Source organism: Typopeltis vanoorti, chromosome 15 (genome assembly GCF_054136105.1).
Source record: "Typopeltis vanoorti isolate ZY-2024b chromosome 15, IOZ_Tvanoo_1.0, whole genome shotgun sequence".
In the NCBI taxonomy this organism is placed as follows: domain Eukaryota; kingdom Metazoa; phylum Arthropoda; class Arachnida; order Uropygi; family Thelyphonidae; genus Typopeltis; species Typopeltis vanoorti.
Genome location: NC_143563.1, coordinates 93,432,341 through 93,448,281, shown reverse-complemented (window position 1 = coordinate 93,448,281; position 15,941 = coordinate 93,432,341). Strand labels below are relative to the sequence as shown.

The window sequence follows — 15,941 nt, the reverse complement described above, 5'->3', positions numbered from 1 at the left end:
CGTGAATTGTATTCATTTGTGTTGTTTGTTTAGGTGGCTGAGGAAAGTGTCTAATGTTTGGCGGCCATGGGACCAGATAACAGAAATAACGTCAACGTATCTAAGCCAGACTTTGGGCTTTTAAGTAGAGGGGTCCAGAGTACATTGCTCAAAACTTTCCATATAAAAGTTAGCAATTCGGAGGGGAGACAGTCATGAGCCCATGGCTGTACCTTCTTTTTGTAGGTAAAAAGTATTTTGTCACACAAAATAGCTAGAATATAGTACATGGGCAAAAAGCACTGTTATACGGTGGGAATTTGTCCTGTAAAAGAAGAATGGTATAATTGATTGGGACATTCGTGAAAAGGGCAGAGACACCAAAACTGACTAATAAATCACTTTTTTTCTAGTGTGATGTCTTTAATTTTATTTACAAAGTATTGTGTGTTTTTAATATAGGAGGGGGAATGACCTACCAACTCCTTGAGTGTTGACACTAGTTTCTTGGCTAGATGATAAGTGCTGTTGATACCTTCAAGTACTGCCTGAAGTGAATCTTGGGTAAATTATAAATTCTCAGGGAACAGGTATGGAAGCAGCTTTTTAATTCTACCTGCAGGCCAAGATGTGACTGATTTAAGTAATTTTTGTTTCCTTTTTAATCTGATTAGTTTGGTTACAGTTTACAAGTTGATAGGTGCTGTTGTCTGAGACTAGTTGATTCATTTTTTCTAGGTAAGTTGTTCAGTTTAAAAATAGCAGTGTCGCTGCCTTTATCAGCTTTAGTGATTAAGATGTCTTGGTTTGTTTTTTAAAGATTTCACAGCTGCCAATTCAGATTTGGTTAGGTTACTAGTTATTGATTTATTATTATTTAAAATTTAAAAGCAAAACAGGACATCTTAATTTAATTTTAAATATTAAATTTAATAACTATGGTATATCTAGCCTTTTGATCATGCCCTGAATACCCTACATAAAATTGCCTGGAAAGGCACCTGTTGTTTACATTACACCAAAACATGTGAGTATAAATTTAAGGAGGCCTCTGAAATTCTTATCAATCACCCTAATCTTAACAATAACAGTAATCTAAAATTCCAAGAATATAGATGGCACATATTCTATCCACTTAATCTTTTAGTCTATGAGTTAATTGTAATTAGGACTGTAAGCGATCCAGAAACTCTAATATAACACTCTTGTTAAATTATGGATTAGGCCACCACTTTGCTGTATTAAAACTATCTATATGAATTTGTTCTCTGATGATGTTATAAATAAAATATAGCTTTCATGTAGTTTTTATTGTTTCACTAGAGGTCAGGCCAGTAAAATAACAGTTTATCAAATCATTGTCACTTTGGTTTACTGTTAGAAATACAATGTAGCTTGTCTTTGTATATATATATATATATATATATATATATGTGTGTGTGTGTACTGCAGATGATAATATTAATATGAAGGTCAAAACATCAAGAATTACACCAAGATTAAAGTAATTATTCCTAACACAATTGTAGTCGTCATAATTTTAATAAAATGCATGGTGATGATCACTGTGTAACACTAAAAGACAGGATAGACATATTTCTTGAGATTAGACTGGGTTTTTTAAATCTGCTACTGGTTCTAAAAAGAGTCTTTCAAAGTTTGTATTTACTATGATGAAGCAGGATAGTTTTCTTTGATCAGATTCTGTGCAAGGTATCCAAAGGATGGTCTGCTAGAATTGACTGACCACAGTTGTGGTGGCAGATGTATTTTTTATGTTCTAAGCAGATCTCCCAGTCTGACTATAATATGATAAGTTCAAACAAGGAACATTGTAATCATCTGAAATAGGAAGTGGATCTTTAAGAGAGTGGAGAAGGGAAGGCAACTTCAAATAAGGTATAAAAGCAGTACAGAGATTATATTTCTTTAAAGTTCTGGCTATTTTTTCTGAAGTGCCTAGATATAGAGAATGATAATGGCATTACTGTTGAGAGGGATGCATGGATGGTGTAGAATTCTGATAGTGCACTCTGAAAATGGCTAAATCAGCTTCACTGGTAATTGATATCATCTTAGTAAGACGATGCTATCTCTTCAACATACATCTGCAAATGGTACAATAAGAATATACTGCCAAGCAAACTGGAAGGATAATATGTTCTGTTTTATAAATATAATACATCACCCTTTTGCATCATCCAATTTGATTACTTATATACTTTTTTTGTTTTGTTTTGTTTTCAAATATAAAGAATAAACTAAAAAAGACTGGAATCATCATTTGAAAATGGTATGCATACTCCTCCATTGTTAGGAAAACTAAACTAAAATGAAATAAACTTACTTCAGCAGACTCAAGATCCTTATTGTAAGACTTGGGTGGAAATCTCATAGCCTGAAAAGAGAAAGGATAAATGTGATTAATTTCTGCATCATATCTTATTTTGCTACCAGCTATTCTTTCATTCTGGAATCTGTCAGTAAGTGGTGCTTGTTGTATGTCCCCTCCCCATCCAACAAAATAGAGGATTGCACTAAGGAAGAAAGATGCATAAAGTATGCTTTGAAGATCTTTACTTGACTAACATAAATGAGCACTGTCAGGGAAATGAATAGTTTGAGTACAATTACATGGAAAATATATAACTCACAATTGTAATATGATTTATTAAGAATATGCAAATCAACAAACTTATGTACAGTAGCTGGAATAGTTCTACATTCCCACATGTAAAAAAATAAAAGTACAAAAAAATATATAATGATAATGTAGAAAAAAGTATCCCTAGCCCACACCCATGGTATACTAAATGTACTATAGTCATATTAAAAAAAAATAACAATAAATAAAATACTGTAACTTCCATTAAAGCAGGGAATGAAAACTGGTATCAGTAAGATCATGTTACTATGTCATCTACTAGCAGATAAAAATGCTTGCTTACTATATTGGAAGTAGGCCTGTGGAATGATCATCTCTTAGTCAAGGTTGTAGGGATTATTGAGCGATTTCAATATATTCTTACCAAAAGGACTCATCATGCTATCTTGATTAACAAACTAAAAGTCAGAATGTAATGTTTATTTCCACAAAACACAAGTTCTGAAACAACTCACTTCACACCACATTAAACCTAGAGCACTTTCAAGGAAATGAATAGTTTGAGTACAATTATTATTATTATTTCATACTTCTACCAGGAGAGATATAAGTCCATTAAGGATGGCAATGATATTAACTCTCTGTTGGTTTAAAAAGTAATCTAGGTTGGTATCACATTTCTGGTGTGTGTTGGGGGAGGATTACCAACAGATGAGAAATGAATAATACAAAACACAGAAACATGTGAATTGTAATTCATCCTCCCAAATTCAGAAGCTGATCCTGAACAGGATGGCTTACACATCCTTGCATTTCCTCTGGTCTTTTATTGGTTTCCTCTTTTTCTTTATATACGTATAACAAAACAATACTCACAAGTACAAAAAGTGCTAATTATACATTATTACCAAATGTTTTTTCATTCAGTATTTTCTTTTAATGTCCATATAAACTACATACCAGGGCGGTATGAAGCGTTCTCGGCCATAGATGGTAACACTAACTATGGTCAAGCTCTTCTTTTTTCCTAAGTTATTACATCTATCATAAGCATCCATGTGAAATTGCAAGTCATTCTATCAAGTAATTTGTTTTATACAGCTGTCTGAATCAAAAATATTGTTTGTATCCCTTAAAATAGAAAAAATTGAGTATCGTGTGGTTATAAAATCCTATGTAAAAGGTTTAACGTCAAAAGAAATTCATTCGGGGTGCTTAAGGGTCAAAGCTGTTTAACTGTGAGGAGACCTCCACATAGCCTTTAAAGGAATGTGGAGAACCAACTAGGGCTTCTGACCTAAGGTACAATCTTCACCTTCTCGTGGTGCACCCTGTTAGGTATCTACCTGGATACTAAACAAACAAGAATGGGCTGACAATTTGGGATTTAGCTGACCAAAATGTATTCTTATTGGCTTAAACAAAAACTTCAAATGATGGTACAACATAACAGAATTTTACGCTGGCTGGGGCATCGCCCGGTTAAACAAGGCCCACGTTGTTTTTGCCGGGAAACCAAGGCAAACAGTGAAAAGTCATCTACTGGAACAAATCCTAAAACCCACCACAACTCAAAATCACCACAGTTCAAGATTGGTACTATCAACACAAGAAGCCTAAATGGCAAAGAAATGGAGCTAGCTGAGATATTGGATAAGTACCAGATCGACATAAATAGGGGTGACAAAAAAAAAAAAAGGGCAAAAAATGGTGAGATCTTTCTGAGCAATAAATACAAAATGTTATATTCAGGCAATGACAATCAAGGAAAAGGAGTAGTCATAGTATTCAACACTAAATACAAGGCTAATCTCTTTGAATGGCAGGCAGTGGAATTTTTTGAGGCTTTAGAGAAAGCAACTGACACGATGAAAAAGGAAAAGTTGGTCCTTGTTGGGGATCTAAATAGCAGAGTAGGAAATGATTATCAGACATACAAAAATATTTTGGGAAAATTTGGAGAAAAGAGCAAAGCTAATAATAATGGCAAATACCTGTTGGATTTCTGCTCAGGACATGGACTGGTTATTACTAACACCATGTTCCAACATAAAAATGTGCACAAATTCACATGGAGAGAAGAGGCAAGGAATAAAAAAAGTCTCATTGACTATGTTATTCTTGATAGTGATGTTTTCTCCCTGGTGCAGGACACCAGAGTGTACAGAGGATTTGAAATCGGAAGTGATCACTATTTAGTTTTGAGCAGGATAAAATTGAATTTCATTTTGAAAAGAAAAACATTAGGCTACTGCAAGTTTTAAAGCGAATAAATATTCAACAGCTCTCAGATGTGAACTCTAGACTAAAATACACAAAGAGTATTGAAGGAATAAATGAAAGAGTTTGAGAACAGGAACCAAACTTTGGAGATTCAGTAGCAAGCCTTGAAGAAATCCCTGATTGATTCAGCCAGAGAGGCATGTGGTGAGGTTGTCTGCAAGGATAGAAAAATCAGAACTCCATGGTAGACACCATGGAGTTCTGAAGTTAAAGAGGCAGTGAAGGAAAAGAAGAAAGCATATCAAAAGTTCCTGGCAAATAAGTCAGCTTGTGCTCTTAGAGAATACAGAGACACGTGTAAGAAAGCTGAACACTGTATAAATAAAACTAGTTAAACAAAAGTCATGGGAAGACTTTTGTTTAATCAAGAAGGCGGCAAGATATTCTGGAGGTTGTTGAAGAAGCTCAGAAATGGAGGAAAGAGTTTTGTAAAAGGAATTAGAGATAATAAAGGTGACAAGAAAACTGGAGAAAAAGATATCCTTGAAGTATAGAGTAATTACTTCGAAAAATTGCTAAATGAAACAAGCAGTGATAGCAAAGTGGTAAATATCCATACTTGAAGTAGAAAAAGCCATCAAAAGGCCGAAATGTGGAAAGGCAGCAGAAGTAGATGATATTCAACCAGAAATGCTCAAGTATGGAGGTATAAAAGTCTTGCATGGCTGCACTGCATGGTTCAGAAAGCTTGGACAGAGGGAGGAATCCCAGATGATTGGTAAAACTGAATGTGAGAATTACAGAGGTATTTCTCTACAGTGTGTTCCTGGTAAGATATATGCATGTATACTTGAGAAATGGTTGAGAAGGATTGTAGAAGAGAAGCTTGATGAACAAGCTGGATTCAGGCAAAAGAGAAACTCTCAGATTTTCACTTTATGACAGATAGTTGGGAAATCATGGGAATATAACAAAGATCTGTATTTAAGTTTTGTAGACCTGGAAAAGGCATATGATAAGATGCCAAGAGAGAAGCTATTCAATACGTTGAAATTATATGGTGTCAATGGGGCATTATATCAAGCAATACTTAGTGTTTATTTGAGTTGTAGGTCAGCAGTTAGAATTGAAGGAAGTCCAGGAAGGTGGTTTAATGTTAAATCTGGTGTCCGACAAGGTTGTACATTATCCCCTCTGTTATTCGTTATCAAACCTGATATTAAAATTGGAGATGTTAATCTCAGCTCTTTGCTATATGCAGACAATGTTATACTTCTAAATCCTCTAGAAGTTTGCAAGATTCCCTGACTAAATTGAATAACTTGTAATAGATATGGTATGAAGGTCAGCAATAACAAGACAAAGACAATGAAAATAGGCAGAATCATTGAAAATATCAACTGCATTGTGAATGTAGAACCTGGTGAACAAGTAAAACATTTCAGCTACTTAGGCACAATTTTTAGTGAAGATGGTAAATTAAATATGGAAATAGACAACAGAATCAATAAAGTATGGTAGGAAGTCAGTTGAATAAATTCATATGGAATAAGAGAGAAATTAGTTGGAACACTAAATTAGCTACATACAAGACAGTGTTCAAACCAGTTTTAACTTATGGATCTGAGAGCTGGGTCAGAAGAAGTAAAACACTTGACCAAAGACTAGAGACTGCAGATATGAGAGCCCTGAGAAAGATTAGGGGCATGAACAGATGGCATCAATGGCAATATCATATTAAAAATGAGGATATTAAGAAAGACCTTGACATTGTCAGCATCCAGGAATGCATTAACTGAGCTGATAATGCTGGTCCTGACAAGTGACAGACTGATTTGGAGGAAAATTGTAGATCGGAAGTTAGTAATGATGTAAATTTTTCATCTAGTTCTATCGTATATATCCTGTATGCCCCTTGAGGGTACATGGCAGGATTTTGATGATGATGATGATGATGATAAGAAATTCATTTGAAGTTCATAAAAGTTTATGGGCACTCTTCTACTTCGTTTTTGACAACTAAGAAATGGGATGCCGAGTTTAAATATAGCCGCACCAGCCTTGAAGATGATCCACGTGAATGATGTCCAAAAAGTGTAACAACACCAGAAATCATTGATCAAGTGCACGATATGGTATTGGATGACCAGCAAGTCGAAGTGCGTGAAATTGCTGATACTACAGGCATTTCAAAAGAAGGTGTAGGATATATTTTGCATGAAGAATTGCAAATGAAAAAGCTTTACACAAGATGGGTGCTCTGCTTGCTCACAGCAGATCAAAAACGCACTCACATGAAAATCTCTGAACAGTGCTTGGAGCATTTGAACAAGAATAAAACTGATTTGGTGCATCGATTTATTACTATGGATGAGACTTGGATTCACTATTACATGCCAGAATCCAAACAGCAATCGAAACAGTGGACAGAAGCCAGTTGTTCAGTGCCAAAGAAGACAAACTCAGTTCCATCAACAGAAAGGTCATGGCATTGATGTTTTGGGATGCTAACGGCATTTTGTTTATTAATTATCTTGAAAAGGGTAAAACAATAACTGGGGAATATTATTTCAATCTTGTAACCAGATTAGACGAAAAAATTTGTAAGAAAAGACCTAGTTTGCAGAAGAAAAAAATCATCTTTCATCAGGACAATGCACCTGCCCACAAAGGTGTTTTGGCAATGGGAAAATTAATGGATCTACACTATGAATTGTTGGAACATTCACCCGATTCCCCAGATTTGGCTTTCTCTGACTTCTATCTCTTCCTAAAGCTAAAACGTTTCCTCACTAGTCAGCGTTTTTCTTAGAATCGAGATGTGATTGCAGATGTAGAGAGGTATTTTGCAGATCTTACTGAGAACCACTACAGGGATGGGATAATGGCGCTGGAGCATCGCTGGAATAAATGTATTAGTCTTAAGGGAGCTTATGTTAAAAAATAAAAATAATTTTGTAATTATAAAGTTGTCTTTTCATTGTTAGGCTGAGAGCTTTTCGACCACCCTCGCATATAATAAATCTCATTCAGAATTTCTCCGCAACAAACTGACAATATCCATAAAATATCTCTCATTAGTTATCAATTAATTGACACTAAACTGACATCCAGAATTCAGAAAACCATAATTAATAACAATAATAGCAGTTATCAACAGTACATCCAGAAACGACTATTACAGAATAATCCTCCTTAACCTCAAATATGATAAAAAAGTTAATCCTTAAATAAAGAAGTTTAAATAAACAGATCACTCTAATCTCATCATTTCACTCACACTTATGCTTTTTAACCATTCATCTATTTCAATCTGAAAGCTAATCATAATACAGTAGTTCCCCCTCCCCCAATCCACGGATTCTCTTTCTGGTTTCAGTTACCGACTGGTCAACCCCTCCCCTCATTCTGAAAATATTAAATGGAAAATACCAGAAATAAACAATTCGTAAGTTTAAATTTTGCACCATTCCGAGTAGCACGATGAAATCTCATGCCATCCTGCCCAGGATGTGAATCATCTCTTTGTCTGGCATATCCACGCTGTACGGTACATGCTTACCACCCATTAGTCACTTAGTAGCCATTTCAGTTATCAGATCAACTTTCGCAGTATCGCAGTGCTATTTTCAATTATCAATGCTATTATCCATCATTTTTGAGAAGACTGAAGTTAGTGCAAACTAGAGGAATTGTTAAAATGTTTACTTTCATCTCCCTTTTTATGAGCATGCTGAATAAAAGATTACTTCCATGCTGCTGGATAGAATGCCAGATGAGGATGACAGCTTGCAAAGGTGATACAGAATGGTTGTTAGTTCTGGAATATAAGCTTTTACTACAGCTGGAGGGATACAATCTGGGCCATGGGATTTATTACTATCAAGACTATTTGAGGTATTTTTTTTATGTCTTCTTGTGAAAGATCACAGGAAACATACTGTTATAAGTTCATGAAAGAGTTTGGGAGAGACTGTGTTAAGTTGGAATGAAACAGAATACTAAAGAGAATTACGTTTCACTCGGACTTAACATAGTTCTCACTCTATTGGAGAAAATAATGATTTTTTCAGAAATGAATAAGCACTTGTATAGCAATCTTAATTTAGTTTTATGTCTTTTATCTTATATTGTATTGTGAAATTTTATTATGTATGGTTACTGAGTCTCAAATACTATGCAAGTACCTGACAATTGCAGGGAGAGAAATAATATTGAAAAATGCGAAATAGCCAACTTCAGAAACACGTAATACTATGTACAGGCATATCCGTTAGTAAGCACGGTGCCCCCCCTTCCACCTCTACACTCCGTAAGTTACGAGAGGATTCCGCGTGCGGTGCTAAGTGCTGTGTGACGTGGAGAAAGATGACGTAGATGTTGATGACGAAAGTAAAAGGAGTGGCTCGGCGTTTAAAAAAGCATGTAATGCTGGAGACAAGGCTTTTAGACGTTTTCCTGCTGCTGTGTTCCTGTGCCCTCGTAGGTCCGGTTGGTGTGGAGCCTCCACGTGATTTTCCTTTGTTCAAGGAGATATCGGAAGAATGACCAGGAAACCTGCCAGAGGGAAACTAGCCCAGCAGACTATATTTGTGGAAGACTACAGAAATATCCAACTATGAAGTACAGAGGGAATCTGTAGTGAACATCCTGAGAATGCGTGAAGTAAAGAAGTCGTAGGAGGCAGATATCCGACGAGATAAGGAAGCGGCTAAAGTTACATACCAGCAATTGGTAAGGTGCAAAATTTTATATCTTCTTTCTAGTGGAAATGATTAGGAAGATTTATTGTAATGTGCTACGAGAGACTCCTAGTATATTGATAGATTGAGAATGAAACAGAATATTGTACGTAAAGTTTATGTAGCAGATAGAATCTAGAAATTACTGCTAAAATTAAAAGAGGTACATAAAGTTGTTTCATGAATTAACCTTGAGAGAGAGAGATTTACTAGAGTTCTTAATTAAGTCTGTTATATATATATATATATATATTGAATAGGATTGTCAGAGAAAACTGAGAATAGAATTTGATTCATATTGAGAATGAATTGATTAGCTAGAATAGCACAATGAGACTAAGTGTATTAAATGTTACTAATTATGTTTCTCAGATTGAGATTTACAGAAAGGATAAAGTAATTGTATATATGAGTGCTAATTCTCTACCTACCTTTGATTGTTTGATTGACTCAGTTTGATAACGTGTATTATATGTATTTTCGTGAAATTAAAATGTTTTGTTTAAATATAAATGTTGTATTGCCTGAACTTAGAACCTATTGCACTTGCTCATAAAATTTAGCGAACCTCATAAGGCGGAAGAATAGATAATATTGGGTCATGACTGCAAGTTGGAAAATATAGTTGATAAGAGTGAATGCTGTCTGCATTCTAACTCCTTGGTCATACAAGTTTAGTATAATCTAGGATTCAGGGTGGTGCAGTGAAAATAAATAAATTTCTTTGAATTTGAATAAGGAGTTAGAACCAGTGCTGAGACAAAGAAATAGGCATCCGCCATTTGCATTTTCTTTGTCTCACAAACCAACAACTTCATTCTTGTCAGGGATTTGGCCTGAGTTAAGTTAAGTGAGATAGAATTTGTTGTTTATTATTTTAACGGTATAATAGAACACAGAAACTAAGTAAATAATTAATTTATTAACTTGATGCTGATATTTCGCTGGTATTATAACCAGCATCTTCAGAGCACAAAAACACTGTTTGTCACAATACGCGAGACTAAAACAACATGGTGTACTTAAACAAAATTGTAGCAGCAACACAAAGACTAGAGTCCTGATTTTGACACCCTCTATCTGGGAAAAAAAAAAAAAAAGCTATCATATATTACTAGAGTCCTAGAAAAGTGCTAGTTTTTTTCTTAATATGACTGTCTCCCAGATCTTCGGCAAGTTAATACAGCCATATTTGTTGAGATTTGGGGGGTGTTTTAGGGCTTCTGTCGCCTCTAAGAACAATCTCTCTGATTTATATGGGTTTCTGTGTAGTACTTTTGTGTTTTTCCAGTTGATCCTGTGTGCAGGGGTATCCAGAGCATGGTCTGCTAGGCCCGACTTCCCATAATGATATTTCCGGACGTATCGTTTATGTTCGCTGATGCGGATATTCACAGTTCTTCCTGTTTGACCGTAGTAGGCTTGATTGCATGAGCAGGGTACTTGGTAGACTCCTGGATGTGATAAAGGAGGAATGCTGTCCTTGGGTGAGCGGATGAGGGTGGCTAATTTGCTACATGGTCTGAATGTAGTGCGTAGTTTATGTTTATTGAGAATTCTTGAGATTTTTTCGGATGTGCCTTTAATGTAAGGGATGGTGACTGTTTTGTTGTAGTTCTCTGTGGTGGATGGTGGGAGGGGTTTCTTAGGAGTGTTTAGTATTTTGTTTATTTTATGTGGATTGAAGCCGTTGGCCAAGAAGGCGTGGCGTAAGTGAGTCAGTTCAGCAGTAAGAGCCTTGTCATTGGAACAGATTGCTCTTGCTCTATGGGTTAGTATTTTTAATATGCCATATTGTTGAGAAGGATGATGGTGTCATTGTTTGTGTAAGTATCTGCCTGTATGTGTGGGTTTTCTGAAAACTGAAAATGATAAGGAACCATCTGGGAGACGTGTAATGAGTGTATCCAGGAAGGGCAGACTGTTGTTGGCTTCCAGTTCCATAGTAAAGTAGATTTTTGGATGTTGGCTATTTAAATGTGCTAAGAATGTTTTCAATGTCTCAGGGCCATGTGGCCAAATAGCAAGCACATCATCAACATAGCGTAGCCAAAGTGTTAGTTTGAGAGGGGCTGTATTGATTGCATGTTTTTCCAGGTGTTCTATGTAAAAGTTGGCTGGGGGGGGGAGCCCATGGCTGTCCCATCAATTTGTTTGTATATTTTCCCTTTCCATGTGAAATATCCTGCATGTATTGTGAATTTGAATAGTTCAAATATATCAGGGGGGAAGTGTGACTTCAGTAGATTGAGGGTTTCTATTAGTGGTACATTTGTGAATAGTGAGGTGATGTCAAAGCTTACTAAAGAAATAAAAAAAAAATTCGAAAGAGTCAAAAACCGGCACCAAAATAAGTTCGAAAATCTACAACAACGGAACACCATACAACGACCGCAATTACAACAAGACCTCGTCGTAGCCAACTTTTACATAGAACACCTGGAAAAACAAGCAATCAATACAGCCCCTCTCAAACCAACACTTTGGCTACGCTATGTTGATGATGTGCTTGCTATTTGGCCACATGGCCCTGAGACATTGAAAACATTCTTAGCACATTTAAATAGCCAACATCCAAAAATCCACTTTACTATGGAACTGGAAGCCAACAACAGTCTGCCCTTCCTGGATACACTCATCACACGTCTCCCAGATGGTTCCTTATCATTTTCATCTGGGAGACGTGTGATGAGTGTATCCAGGAAGGGCAGACTGTTGTTGGCTTCCAGTTCCATAGTAAAGTGGATTTTTGGATGTTGGCTATTTAAATGTGCTAAGAATGTTTTCAATGTCTCAGGGCCATGTGGCCAAATAGCAAGCACATCATCAACATAGCGTAGCCAAAGTGTTGGTTTGAGAGGGGCTGTATTGATTGCTTGTTTTTCCAGGTGTTCTATGTAAAAGTTGGCTACGACGAGGTCTTGTTGTAATTGCGGTCGTTGTATGGTGTTCCGTTGTTGTAGATTTTCGAACTTATTTTGGTGCCGGTTTTTGACTCTTTCGAATTTTTTTTTTATTTCTTTAGTAAGCTTTGACATCACCTCACTATTCACAAATGTACCACTAATAGAAACCCTCAATCTACTGAAGTCACACTTCTCCCCTGATATATTTGAACTATTCAAATTCACAATACATGCAGGATATTTCACATGGAAAGGGAAAATATACAAACAAATTGATGGGACAGCCATGGGCTCCCCCCCCCCCCAGCCAACTTTTACATAGAACACCTGGAAAAACAAGCAATCAATACAGCCCCTCTCAAACTAACACTTTGGCTACGCTATGTTGATGATGTGCTTGCTATTTGGCCACAGGGCCCTGAGACATTGAAAACATTCTTAGCACATTTAAATAGCCAACATCCAAAAATCTACTTTACTATGGAACTGGAAGCCAACAACAGTCTGCCCTTCCTGGATACACTCATTACACGTCTCCCAGATGGTTCCTTATCATTTTCAGTTTTCAGAAAACCCACACATACAGGTAGATACTTACACAAACAATCACACCATCATCCTTCTCAACAATATGGCATATTAAAAACGCTAACCCATTGAGCGAGAGCAATCTGTTCCAATGACAAGGCTCTTACTGCTGAACTGACTCACTTACGCCACACCTTCTTGGCCAACGGCTTCAATCCACATAAAATAAACAAAATACTAAACACTCCTAAGAAACCCCTCCCACCATCCACCACAGAGAACTACAACAAAACAGTCACCATCCCTTACATTAAAGGCACATCCGAAAAAATCTCAAGAATTCTCAATAAACATAAACTACGCACTACATTCAGACCATGTAGCAAATTAGCCACCCTCATCCGCTCACCCAAGGACAGCATTCCTCCTTTATCACATCCAGGAGTCTACCAAGTACCCTGCTCATGCAATCAAGCCTACTACGGCGGTCAAACAGGAAGAACTATGAATATCCGCATCAGCGAACATAAACGATACGTCCGGAAATATCATTACGGGAAGTCGGGCCTAGCAGACCATGCTCCGGATACCCCTGCACACAGGATCAACTGGAAAAACACAAAAGTACTACACAGAAACCCATATAAATCAGAGAGATTGTTTTTAGAGGCGACAGAAGCCCTAAAACACACCCCAAATCTCAACAAATATGGCTGTATTAACTTGCCGGAGATCTGGGAGACAGTCATATTAAGAAAAAACTAGCACTTTTCTAGGACTCTAGTAATATATGATAGCTTTTTTTTTTTTTTTTTTCAGATAGAGGGTGCCAAAATCAGGACTAGTCTTTGTGTTGCTGCTACAATTTTGTTTAAGTACACCATGTTGTTTTAGTCTCGCGTATTGTGACAAACAGTGTTTTTGTGCTCTGAAGATGCTGGTTATAATACCAGCGAAATATCAGCATCAAGTTAATAAATTAATTATTTACTTAGTTTCTGTGTTCTATTATACCGTTAAAATAATAAACAACATGTTCGACGAACACATAAGTCTGTCCACACGTTTAAGTGAGATAGAAGTTTAAAGTAAATGTATTAAATAAGGAATAAGAAGATAGAATAGAGTGATATATACATATAAGAGATAAAAGAGTGCCCAAAACATAAGAGAGTCAACACAACAACTGTTCCATGAAATACCAACCAATAACATCCATGAAATTTATGCTTTATCATCTATACAAGAGTTTGAGTAGATGACAAAGTCTTACCAAGATGAAGAGAGAGAGAGAGAGACAGAAACATGAAGTCATGCTCAAATATCTCGGTGAGGTCCAAACAACTTGACCATCATTTGAGCACGAGGAAAGAATAGTGCATTTGGCCTATATAGTCTGTTTTGACTTTCTTTATTATTATTATTATTACTATTATTATTTATTTATGTATTTATTTTAACAGCTGGCTTCCAGTTTTTCACTCAGCTGTTAGTTAAACTAAATAAAAAAAATGGAGCTTTTAACTTAGCTATTAAACATGTACTGAATTTCTGACTTGGACTACTTTGGTACTCTTATCTAAACAATGGACTACCATTGTTTAGATAAGAGTCAAGAATTTTGAGAGAAGAAGTTTGAAGGCGACTGGGCTGAAGGAATCATCCAAGAATACCAACATTGCCTGCTAGGGGACACCATCAGGACTTTAGGAGAAATAATAGCTTCCTGCTTCTTCCTCACTTACTGTTTTGTTGTGCCTGCGTGCACATGTCTTGTTCTTAAGTTCCTTGAAAATGGCAACGTGACGTTGCCGAAATATTGAAGTATATTAAAATTTATTTTAATGTATATCCTAGTTTACGGTGTAATTTCCTTAAATTATTTAATAAAAAATTGAATTATGGATGTTGAAATCTCCAAGGAAGATTATATTACTGTTTGATTAGTTACACCTTTCAAAGATTTAAAATAAAAAAATCAGTATAGTCAAAGTTAGGAGAGAGAGTGATAAAGGCAAACTGAAAGCAACAAAGTGAAGCAAGGAAATCTTGAGCAGTCCTAGAATCCAAAGTACACAAAAGAGAAAGCAGTTTCTAGGTCTGATAACTTCTGCCATGGGATATCAGACATGACAAAAAAAACATGTTCCATACTTCTTACAGAAGGCATCAATACATGACATAATATGAAAAGTTTAGATGAGCTGTCCCAGGAATTCCTGGAAAATTTTTGAATCTTGCTTGCCTCAAGTTCCAGGAAAAACAGCTCAAGACTTGAGACATTTTATAAGTTTAAATTTACAAATCTGAAATAGAAAAATGTTGAATTTATTATAATTTTTCATTTGAGTAAAATGAATATTGTATCATACAGATTATAAACGATGATTAAATTTTATTATGAATTAATGAAACTAACAACAGAAATAAATATGTCATTCATAATTGTATACATCCATTGACATTTCTTTTAAATATAATACAATAATATCATTTCCTAGCCTGGTTGAGGAGTAATTAGCATATCTGCTCTCTAATCAACTGAGGATTGAGTCCTGCTCTGGGCATGGATGTTTGTTATTTTTAGGGTGGAAGATGACTTTGTCCAGTGTGAGACTACTATCACACTTACTGGAGGCCTGAAGTGGCTTGAAAAAAATTCCATATTTGGTCTCTAGAGCAGGATTTCCAGATTATGTAAAAAATAAATAAAAACAAAACAAAAAATTATATATATATATATATATATACATATACACACACAAACTTATTGGAAGTTTCTCCACTTGGTTATACTATAAATTAAAGATACCAAGAAACTATATACCGTATTTGCCGGCGTATAAGATGCACTTTTTTCTTTGAAAATAGGTCTGAAAAACAGGGTGCATCTTATACGCCAATATTCAGTTTTTTATTACTTTCATTTCTGGAAATTTTCTCTGTTCCGAGTTATGC

The 15,941-nt window shown here is 35.8% G+C and overlaps 1 protein-coding gene across 1 annotated transcript in view; it reads right to left on the bottom strand.

The window, feature by feature from the left end:
* Positions 1 to 15,941, bottom strand: part of Rpn3 (regulatory particle non-ATPase 3) — a 195,115-nt gene that overhangs the window by 65,883 nt on the left and 113,291 nt on the right. Inside the window, exon 11 of the mRNA XM_090404567.1 lies at positions 2,327 to 2,377. Coding sequence (XP_090260693.1) covers positions 2,327 to 2,377 — 51 coding nt within the window. The remainder of the gene's footprint in view (positions 1 to 2,326; positions 2,378 to 15,941) is intronic.